This window comes from Crocuta crocuta, unplaced genomic scaffold (assembly GCF_008692635.1).
Source record: "Crocuta crocuta isolate KB4526 unplaced genomic scaffold, BGI_CrCroc_1.0 scaffold3, whole genome shotgun sequence".
Classification (NCBI taxonomy): Eukaryota; Metazoa; Chordata; class Mammalia; order Carnivora; family Hyaenidae; genus Crocuta; species Crocuta crocuta.
The window spans coordinates 12558276-12570449 of NW_027529934.1; the positions used below are offsets into that span (position 1 = coordinate 12558276).

General features: G+C 36.6%; 1 protein-coding gene across 3 annotated transcripts in view; it reads right to left on the minus strand.

Annotated features, from left to right (window-relative positions):
* The window catches only part of TDRD5 (tudor domain containing 5), an 85237-nt gene that overhangs the window by 14984 nt on the left and 58079 nt on the right, over positions 1–12174 (minus strand). For 2 of the 3 annotated variants that reach the window (XM_077763123.1, XM_077763122.1), the window contains exons 11-15: positions 10719–10919; positions 10059–10217; positions 6659–6817; positions 1388–1570; positions 522–665 (exon numbers count right to left, since the gene is read on the minus strand). In XM_077763123.1, the coding sequence (XP_077619249.1) occupies positions 522–665; positions 1388–1570; positions 6659–6817; positions 10059–10217; positions 10719–10919 (846 nt within the window). The remainder of the gene's footprint in view (positions 1–521; positions 666–1387; positions 1571–6658; positions 6818–10058; positions 10218–10718; positions 10920–12174) is intronic. The other variant, XM_077763124.1, reaches the window with a different exon arrangement.

Consider the following 12174-nt stretch of genomic DNA (forward strand, 5'->3'; position numbering starts at 1 on the left):
GGCACCATGCCCAACACTGAGCCAGATCTCGCGACCATGAGACCATGACCTGAGCTGAAATCAAGAGTGGGACACTTAACCAACTGAGCCACCCAGGTGCCCCTCAACTGATCTTTGGTAATGGTGTCAAGACTACACATTGGGGAAAAAATGGATTTTGTTCCTGAATTAGTGCTGTCTGTCACAGCAACGAGGAAAACAAACAAACAAACAAAGAAAACAGACTAGATGATAGGACAGAGAGAGAGCTTAATATTTCCGGCTAAGTTATATGAAAATATCTGTTTTCTGTATCTCTAACATAGAGGTTAATCAATCTTGCAATTCTAGGCTTATGATTTTCTTTTTAAGAAATAAATATGTTAAATTGACTGAAATTATTTTTAATCAATATACATTTTGTGTATATGTATTCCACCAAATGCTCAGAGTGGGATCATTAGCCAGAATTTTACTTTCAAAAAGTGAAAGCACTTCCCCAAGAGATTCTGCCAAAGTAACATTTACTTTAAGACGTTTACCTTTTGAATTCTGGTTGTGCCAGTATTTTTTTCCTGAGCACTCAGTTCCTCTTGCTTTTGAGCTTCTACTTTCATTCCATTCACAAGGCCTGAAGGCTGCCATGAATCATCCCATGTATCTTTGGGTTTAGAAAAGCACCAATCCTATAGAGAAAAAAACGAAACAATAAATTAAGATATAGTCCACATGATCCAAACAGAGAATAACTTGGGCAAGGTAAAGACAAAGAGGCAAAGTTGATTAAACAAGAAAAAGTGTTTATTAAGTTTCTGAATCAGTGTGACTTTCCTCCCTTATTTTATTGGCCCACACCCGATATCCTGAATTCCTTGGAACACACAGATCTCATAGAAATAAATACAACTCTCGTTTGTAGTATTTTCTTCAATACTGTTTTCATGGCCAGATGACTTCTCATGATCATCTAGTATTTAAATGGCACAAATAATAAAGAACAATTTAACTATAGATATTTCTTCTAATAACCAGTAGGAAATAAATTTTAAGTATATAGTAAGGCCCAATATTAGCTAATATTCTCAATGTGGAGATCCAGAGATTATATTACAAGACAAATGTAATAAAAATAAAATTAGGGAAAACAGTTATTTATAGATCCTAAGGCCAAAGGTTTCTGTGATAAAACAAAAATCCTAACAGCCAAAAGGCAGATGGAACAATAAGCCCATGATCTACTCTCCCCTGTTCCAAGCTGTCCTCTTCCCTATCACTACCATCTTGAGGAAAAAATGAATTCTTGGGAATTATCATCTGACAGATGCTTTTGAGCGTATAGCTTTCTTGAGGAAATTTACATTTCTGTTTTACAGTAATGATTTGCTTTCTGTTGTCCCAAGGATCTAACCTTCTGTGGCATTTCTTTACATGGCGGATGTGGCTTCTTTCCACTAAGAGTTGAGGTAAGTGAGTAGGAGGCAGCATCGCCCCCTTTACCCATTTTAGCCTGCAAAGGCAGCCAGTTCTCATCCCAAACGTCATCACCAATAGTCACTGATTCTAGGCATGGCATTCCAGTGGGGATCTCATCCTAGAATGGATCAGAAAACAAAGTAAAACTTTAATTTACAGTTGCTATACAAGTACATTTTAAAATTTAGGTTTACAATTTTTTTTCCTGACTCCAGGTAAAGACGGCAGTTTGCATACACAACTTATTACTGTCTCTCTCCCAAAACATCCCCAAAACACACAGATTTAAGTCTAAAGAGAACAGAAGAAGAGACAATACCACCTACATTCTAGATACGGGAAAGCAGACAAGTGACAACTTACTAAACAGTCCTGAGAAAGTAGAATCTTGAGGTTGTAGGCAGGAAAAACTGAGAAGCAACCCAAATTTATACCACAGATACTACAAACCCTCAGGCATTGCTAGACAAGGTTTTTGGAAGTGAGAATAGAAAGTGGGAATGAAAATTTGAGCTATGTCACAGAATAGAAGATTGGTATAGAAAGATCAAATGCATTTCTATATACCAGCAATGAGCATGCAAAACTAAAATTTAAAACACATCATTTACAATCATTCCAAATAAAATGAAATAATTAGGTCATACTTAAGGCATGTACAGGACCTATATATTGAAAATTACAAAATGCTGATATAAAGAAAGAAGAATCAAATGTAGAAACATGTTTGTATAAGACTCAACATTGTAAAGATGTCAATTCTTCTCCACTGATGAGTAAGTTTAATGTAATTCCTAGCAAAATCACAGCAAGGTATTTTGTTGAAGTAGACAACTTATTCTAAAATTTATATGGAAAGGCACAGACCTTAAAATAGCTAAAAAATCTTGACAAGGAAAAATAAAGTAGTATGAATCACTCTAGCAGATATTAAAGCGTACTACATAGCTACAGGGATCAGGTAGTATTGGCAGAGAGAGACACACATGGATCAATAAAACAGAACAGAGAACCCAGAAACAGACCAATGCAAATACGCTCAACTGACTTTTTACAAAGGTACATAAACAATTCAATGGAGAAAGGTAGTCTTTTAATCCAATGTTGTTAGAGCAATTGTATATGTGATGCTGAAGTGAGCACTGAGAGCAACTGGATATCAACAGGTGCAATAATAACAGTAATAATAATAATAATAATAATAATAATAATAATAAAGCTTTGACTGGGGTGCCTGGGTGGGTCAGGCAATTGAGCGTCCAACTTTGGTTTTGGTCATGATCTTATGGTTCATGAGTTAAGCCCCACAGGGGGGATCTCAGCTGTCAGTGCAGAGCCCACTTCAGATCCTCTGTACCCCTCTCTCTCTGTCCTTCTCCCACTTGTGGTTTTTCTCTCTCTCTCAAAAATAACCAAGTGTGTGTGTGTGTAACTCCATATATATGCCTTGACTGAAACTTCACATTTTATACAAAAATTAAGGGAACTGATTTATAAGCTACTGAGTAAGTTTTCAGTCTTCACACCAAAATCACAATCCATCAAAAGAAAATCTGATGTGGCACCTGAGTGGCTCAGTCAACTGCATGTTCAACTTTGGCTCAGGTCATAATCTCATGATTTGTGAGTTTAAGCCCTGTGTTGGGCTCTGTACTGACAGCTCAGAGCCTGAAGCCTGCTTTAAATTTTGTGTCTCTCTCTGCCCCTCCCCTGCTCATGCTCCTCTCTCTCACTCAAAAATAAACACTGAGGGGTGCCTGGGTGGCTCAGTCGGTTACGTGGCCGACTTCAGCTCAGATCATGATCTCACAGTCTATGGGTTCGTGCCCCGCATCAGGCTCTGTGCTGTCAACTCAGAGTCTGGAGCCTGCTTTTGATTCTGGGTCTCCCTCTCTCTCTGCTCTTCCCCTGCTTGCTCTCTGTCTCAAAAATAATAAACATTTTTAAAAAAACAAATTGAAAAACAAATCTGATGAAAAGAAAAACAAAGCTGGAAAAATCACAATCCAATTTCAAGTTATACTACAAAACTATGATAATCAAAACTTTATAGTACTGACACAAAAAGAAGCACATAAAACAATGCAATAGAATAGGAAGCCCAGAAATAAACCCACATTTATATGGTCATTTAATCTTTAACAAAGGAGGAAAGAATACACAGTGGGAAAAAAGCCTCTTTGACAAATGGTGTTGGGAAAACTGGACAGCTATATGCAAAAGAATGAAACTGGACCAACACAAATATAAATTCAAAATGGATTAAAGGCCTAAATGGGAGACCTGACACTATAAAAATTATAGAATAGAGCACAGATAGAAATTTCTTTGACACTGGACATAACACATTTTTTCTAGATATTGTCTCCTGAGACAAAGTAAACAAAAGCAAAAATAAACTATTAAGACTACAGCAAAATAAAAATCTCCTACATAGCAAAGGAAACAATAAACAAAACTAAAAGACAACCTACTGAATGGAAGAAGGTATCTGCAAATGACATCTCTGATGAAGGGTTAGCATCCAGAATATATAAAGAACTTATACAACCCAACACTCAAAAAACAAATAATCCAAATTAAAAATGGGCAGAAGACATGAAGACACTTCTCCAAACATGACATAGAGATGGCCAACAGACACATGAAAAGATGTTCAACACTCTTCACCATCAGGGAAATGCAAATCAAAACCACAATGAGGTACCACCTCATACTTGTCAGAATGACTAAAATCAAAAATACAAGAAACAAGTATTTGAGAGGATATGGAGAAAGAGGAGCCTTTGTGCACTGTTGGCAGGAACACAAAATGATGCAGCCACTCTGGATAGAGGGCATGGAGGTTCCTCAAAAGTTAAAAATGGAACTACCCTATGATCCAGTAATCGCACTACTGGGTACTTACCCAAAAACATTCATTCAAAGGGATACATGCACCTGTATGTTAACTGCAGCTTTATATGGAAGCAGCCCAAGTGTCAATCAATAGATGAATGGATAAAGAGGTATGTGTGTATATATATGTATGTATACATATATATATATATAAAATATATATATGTGTATGTGTATGTGTGTGTGTGCATGTGTGTATATATACACACATTGGAATTCTCAAAATTAAAAACTTTTGCTGTATAAAAGACACCATTAAGAGAATATATGACATGTTACAAGAAGGAGAATATATCTGAAAGTCACATATCTGACAAAGCACTTGTATTCAGGATATTTAAAGCATTCTCAAAATTTACTAGCAAGAAAATAAATGACCCAACAAAAAATGGGCAGAACACTTGGACATTTCCCCAAGAACCATGTATTATGGATGGCAAGTAAGCACATGAAAAGATATTCAACAACAGTCATTAGGGAAATGCGAATTAAAATCACACTGTGACACTACTACATATTTGAATAGTGTAAAATAAAAATTATTGATAATACCTAGTGTTCTCAAGATAGGAACAGTTTGGGTACACTTACCATATGATTCCTGATTATGTATGTACAGAAATCTGTACACAAATATTTATAGATGCTCTATTCATAATTACTCAAAACTGAAACAACCCAAATATTCTTCAATGAGGGAGAATGGATATACAAATTATGGTATAACCCTTCAATAAACTACTACTCATCCATCCAAAGAAACAAACTATTGATACATGCAACAATTTTGATAAATCCCAAAGGTACCATTCTAAATTGAAGAAGCCAGTCTCAAAAAGTTACATACTGTATGATCCCACTTATACGACACTCTTAGAAATGTAAAACTATAGTGATGGAAAACAAATCAATGATTTCTAAGAGTTGAGGATGTGGGAAGACTGATTATAAAGGGGCAGCACCAGGGAGGTTTTTCTGGTGATTGAAGCATCCTGTATCCTGATTATAATGGCGGTTACACAAATTTATACATGTACTAAAGATGATAGGACAATACACCAGAAGAATGTCAATTTTACTCTATGCTGATTTAAAAAGAAAGAAATCCTAACACTAGAGAAAATAAATGTCATTCTGGAAAGGAAAAGTTGCCACAGCATACTATCTGACTCTCAATAGCATTCACAGTCATAATAATGTAAATACTGATCTAATGGAAAGTATGCTATAACGACATTAGTAAAATGGACAGGGAGGGGACAGAAAGGATACATATGTGTGTGTGTGGTGGGGTGAAGGGAATAAAGAGAACTTAAATCCTCATCATTCATAGAGGGATATAACACTGAAAACTTCAGAAATAACAACATAAGCATGTTATTTAATGAAAGAAATAAAAGTAAATTCCAAAAGCAGCAACTAAAATAGATGACGTGGTTGCTCTGTGAAATACAAAATGTAGAGGAAGGGATTATAGGTCACTCTAAGCTATGTGTACATAAACAGATGATTAAACTAAAAATAAGGGGGGGGGGGGCGCCTGGGTGGCTCAGGTCATGATCTCATGGTTCATGGGTTCAAGCCTCACGTTGGGCTCTGTGCTGACAGCTAGCTCACAGCCTGGAGACTGCTTCAGATTCTGTATCTCCCTCTCTCTCTGACCCTCCCCTGCTCATGCTCTCTCTCTCTCTCTCTCAGAAATGAATTTTAAAAAAATAAAAAATAATAAAGGGAACCTGGTGGTTCAGTTGGTTGAGTGTCCAACTCTTGATTTCAGCTCAGGTCATGATCTCATGATCTGTGGGATGGGGCCTGTGTCAGGGTCTGTGCTGACAGCATGGAACCTGCTTGGGATTCTCTCACCCCCCTTCTCTTTGTCTTTCCTTCGCTCACGCTAGTGCATACATGTGCACGCATGCGCTCTCTGAAAATAAACATTTAAAAAAATAAGAAAATAAAAATAGAATACATCCTCCAAAAAAGCTGTCAACACTTTTCCTCTTGGGTTTTCCTAATACTGTTTCTCAATACTAGTTTCAGATCATTACATAATTCTTGAAGACCGCCCAAAGCAACAAGATAGAAATGAACACATCAAAGCCAGAGAATGCCTTTCCTTTTTTATGGTCAAGGCTATGTTGCTTCAACCTTGGTGTTGGTGACTGTTGTAGAGAAAATGTAATTCATGTGTGAAAGGTGCTCTGACGGCACTGAAAGCAGAATGTCAAGAGTTCTTTTATTCTGATCCACTTCACTTATAAATTAACTATAGTAATCATATTATCAAAAAGTTCCTTCTTTCTCCTACCTCATTTTCTTCTTTCAGATCCTTTAGGTCTGGCAAGGACCACTGTGGATCTTCTTCACAGCTCTTATCTTGCATTTTCAAAGAACTGAATTCAGAATCCTTTAATGGCTCCTTTATCTCAGATTTAAGGTGACTGAAAGCCTTTTCATCATTAATATTCTGTTGCGAAATATGAAAGAGAAATTATTTTCTATAATAACTATTTTAGAAATTATTAGGGGTGCCTGGGTGGCTCAGTCAGTTAAGCATCTGACTTCAGCTCAGGTCATGATCTCCTAGTCTGTGAGTTCGAGCCCCACGTTGGGCTCTGTGCTGACAGGTCCAAACCTGGAGCCTGTTCGGATTTTGTGTGTGTGTGTGTGTGTGTGTGTGTGCGCGCGTGCGCCTCCCTCTTTGCACCTCCCCCACTTGCACTCTGCCTCTCTCAAAAATAATAAATAATTAAAATAACATTTAAAAAATTAACAAAAAAAGAAATTATTTTCTACAGGGACACCTGGGTGGCTCAGTCAGATAAGCATCTGACTTTGGCTCAGGTCATGACCTCACAGTTTGTGGGTTCAAGACCCGTGTGAGGCACTATACTGACAGCTCAGAGCCTGGAGCCTGAGTCAAATTCTGTGCCTCACTCTCTGCCCCTCTCCCACTCATGTTCTCTGTCTCATAAACAAATAAATGTTAAAAAATTTTTTTTAAATTATTTTCTACACTAATGCAGTTTCTAAAATCTGCATGCCTATACATTCTAGGAGAAATTTTTCACTATGGGTCACACAAATGCTACAATATTTTCTAACTTCATCCACGATCCTACATCTTCCTATCCTGCTAAACTAGTTCAAGCCAACAAGCATTTATTGAGCACACATTATGAAATGTATACAGGGTAGCTCTGTGCATATAGAGACGAGTGAATGCAGCAGGTCCCAGCTCTTAAGGAACTCAAATTACAGCAGGAAGACACACAATCAGACAATCAATGTACAACCTTCAGTGTGGAACCATCACAGAGATATGACCAAAATAATCCTGGGGATTAAGATGCCTGAGAATTGGGGCGCCTGGGTGGCTTAGTCGGTTAAGTGTCCGACTTTTGCTTAGGTCATGACCTCGCGGTTCGTGGGTTCGAGCCCCGCGTCGGGCTCTGTGCTGACTGCCAGCTCAGAGCCTGGAGCCTGTTTCAGTCTGTGACTCCCTCTCTCTCTGACCCTCCCCTGCTCACGCTGTCTCTCTCTCTCCTAGAAATAAATAAAAACATTAAAAAAAAAAAAAAGATGCCTGAGAAGATGCAATGAAAGAGGTAACACAAACTGTCAGGATGCTTAAAAGAAGAGTAGGGATTACAAGGAACCAAGTAGATGGAAGTGGGGAGGGATGGTGGGCAGGTGGCTGGGGAGGGAAATGGGGAGGGTGGCACATGGGAATCTTGACATGTTAAAATATAGGCTGGGGTGGGATATGAGAATTTTAAGTCTTATCTGTTGTGCAGAAAAGATGGCCTTATTTCATTTTCAGGACTGAACTATGATTATTTGAAGACATCAATACAATAATGACAGGACAGTCTAAAAATTGTAAAGGTCGTATTCAAGTCACTATTTAAGAATCAGGAAATATAATTGTTCTAATCAAGTAATAAATATTAAGAAAAATTCAGCATTCAGAAAGTGTTATGAGCCAAACGAGCCTAATAATTTTAACATAAACTAGAAACCTAAAACTCTTACACTGTTTCAAACATGGAGCAATAAACATTCATACATATTTTTCAGAACAGGTTAACCTCTCAGAGGCCAAAGTGGCCTTCCCTTCTTATCTAATAGTTAGTAAATGTCTACTAAAAACATAAGATTATATCCACAATTTTATTTTATAACTCAAATATACAAATCATATTTAAGCAAAATAATATTTTCATATTTTATTCAAAGAAAATAAAAAGGCTTGCTGTGCTCAAAACAACATGTTTGGCTCTCAAATTGAACACACCCTGTATTTTAGGCCCAATACTTGTTGTCATGAGGAATATTAAGACTCAGAGGACATGTTTATTTGTTCAAAAATCATTTAAGTTCTTACTATGTGCTTCACTTTACTTACAACTAAAACAGAGATACTAAAATACCAAGCTGGTAAAGTGATCATGAAGACTAAATTAACCAATACATGTGAGTGCTTAGAAGAGCCCCTCCCAAGTAGTACAAGTTCAATAAGTGTTACTGTTGTTAATTTTTAAAAAAAGTTTTATTTCTACTGTTGGCTGGAATAATACAAAATTATAACAGCAGTAGTAATAATACTAATATTGTTATTACTGTGGATGAGAGTCAGCAAGGTTTACAGAGAAAGTGAGAAATAAAGTGTGAAGAGTCTCAAGTGTGCAGAGGGAAGAACAGAAACTGGCTGAGTGCAGGTCAACTCACAACTGCACCAACTGCACCAAGGCAGCAACAGCACTTCACACATGTAAGAAATCATACTGGAGACAGCGCAACTGAAGCAAAGATTTCTATTTTTTTTTTTTTTTTTTTTTTTTTTTTTTTTTTTTTTTNGAGAGCAGGGGAGAGGAAGAAAGACAGAGAGAGAGAGAGAAAAAGAAAGAGAATTCCAAGCAGGCTCCACACCATCAGCATAGAGCCCCACACAGGGCTTGAACTCATGAACCAGCAGATCATAACCTGAGCTGAAATCAGGAGTTACTCAAATCAAGAGACACTCCACCAACCGAACCACTCAAGCATTCCTGAAGCAAAGGTTGAAACCAGCAAAAAATGAGAAACAAGGTACTGTTAAGATCACTGCATAAAGTTTCCAAACTTCCCTAGGTTTGGAAAACCTCAGATTCCTCATCTATAAAATAAGGATGGGGCGCCTGGGTGACTCAGTCAGTTAATTGTCCAACTCTTGATTTCGCCTTAGGTTATTATCTCATGTCATGAAGCCTGCTTGGGATTCTCTCCCTCCCTCTCTCTCTCCCTCCAACCCCCCAAATAAATAAATACTTTGAAAAATTTTATTTTTATTTTTTATTTTTGAGAGAGACAGTGAGACCGTATGTGAGTGAGAGAGGGTCAGAGAGAGAACAGACACAGAATCCGCAGCAGGCTCCAGGCTCTGAGCTGTCAGCACAGAGCCTGACACAGAGCTGGAATCCATAAACCACAAGATCATGACCTGAGCTGAAGTTGGGTCCTTAACTGACTGAGCCACCCAGGCACCCCCAAAAAATAAACTTTAAAATAAGGACAATTATGGTAATTTTATTACAGGGATTTTGTAAGGATTAAATAATATGTTATGCTGAAAAGTGCTTTTTATAGTGTTTGGCATATAGTAGGTACTCGTTAAATGCTAATAATAGTAAAAAGAATAATAATAATATTTGCAAAAAACCTCTTACCAGGGTATATAATTCACTCTCCTTTGATTGTGGACTTATCTCTCGGTCTTCATTAAGATAGTGCTGCTGGGAAGGGTAACCCAGTTCTGTCAGGACCACGTCCTCTGGTCCTGCACCAGACTTGGTATATAAAGCTAAAGGGTTGAGTTCTCTGAAACCCTGGGATTAAAAAAAGGAAGAGTTTAATTACTTAGAGAAAAAAACGAAAAAGTTAGCACCTCGTAATTTTCAAATGTTGGGGAAATGTATTATCTCCAAAGCCTTAACAGTTAAAAAGTTTTCCATACTGACAATTTTTCCTAGTCACAAAAATTACCAACATCAATCTTAACAGTGATGCAGACATCACTATCAATATTTGTAAAATAAGAGAGTGTTGTCTTGTTTAAAATGACCTCCAAGAAATAGTCTGAGGTAAGATTGAATCCTCAAATCAATTATTTAAAATAAAAGTACTCGCATTTAAAGAATAATAAAGCCAATGTAGCTTTTTGTGGTTATTTGAAAATTAAGAGTGCTCTGCATTAAGGGGGCAGGAATCTCACAGATGTTTCTAAGATTAAAGAATATATCAAATAACCTCCTGCATTAAATTCTCTTACATCGTCAAGGGCTGAGATTAAATAAAATATATTACAAAATACATCCCGCCTGCTCCACCTTAGAAGGGACATTTTCTCGGCATACAATAGCATGGCCCTCTGTTCTCAAGACATGATGGAAGTAGATGTCTTCATTTGAGGATGTATCACATAGAAAAATGTTAAGGATTCCATCTACATATTCATCCACTACCCCCACTAATGGCTTCAAACCACACAACTTCTGGAACTGCAAAATAGCTCTGGATGTCCAGTGTTCCTGAAAGAGAATTGAGACATGAGATGTGGATGACAAATTCAAACATGAATTATAGTAAGCATATACAAAAATAAATTTCTGAAGAACTGGAGATTTTAGTGGAAAAATAAAACCACAGCAGTACTAGAATAACACACTTCAGGACAGTAATGAGTTGGGGATGAAAAAAGTAAGAATAAAGGAAAAATTATGAAAAACGTGACTGTAGAAAATCTTTCAGCATTTATGTGGTGAAATGCTTTTGTTTTCAGAAATGGTTAAATTAAATTATTGAACTAACCGTCCCAAAGAAACAACTAAAATTTCTAGATAAAGTATTTTTTAAATATGTCCATAAGTATCAAAGAACTATCAAGAGTAACAAATTATCAGGACAAAATTGAAGGGAAAGTGGGAACTATTTTGCCTCAAAAAGGAAAAGAAATAAACTAGCCTTCACATGGATTTGTAGTTCAATTTTCACATCACCTGGACGGTACACAAATTCTCAGGTGTTCATTTAATTTAACACGATTCCAGACTTGTAGTATTCCCTAGGCACCTGGCAGGAGCAAATGCAGATCTCCCTAGACGTAGGAGGCCTCAGCCCATATTATTCAAACATTCTTACAAATAATTTTTCAAAGACAATGAATACAAAGGCATACAAAGAAACAAATCACAAATAAGAACAAGGAGAAACAACATAAACCTTCAAAACTTTTAGATATCTGATTTTCTAGGCAATTATAAAACAACTAGACTTACTACACTTAAAGTAACAACAAAAAAGATTTGAAAGCTTTTGCAGGGATCAGCAATCTATAAAAATTCATCTAGCAAAACTACATGTCAAAGAGAACTTTTACAAAGTAACAACATAACCAAAACTTAAAACCTAACAAGTTGATTCAATAGCAGAAAAGGTAGAATTAAATATTAAATCAGTAAAGTGGAAGATAATTTGGGGAAAAAAATACCCAGAATGCAACATGAAAAGACAGAAATATGTAAAATGCAGACGAGAGGTTAAAAAGTATGGAAGATAAATTGAGAAAGTTTAACATATGTTCAATTGTGGTCCCAGAAAAAGAGATGCAAAAACAGACAGATGCAATGTAAATATGAATAATGGGGAAAAAGACAGTAAATAATTGAAGAGATAATGGCTGGGAATTTTCCAGATTTAATAAAAAGTAACAAAACACTGATAAAAGGGAATTCAACGAACTACAAAGTAGGTTGAATAAGAATAAATGCACACATAAAGATACTA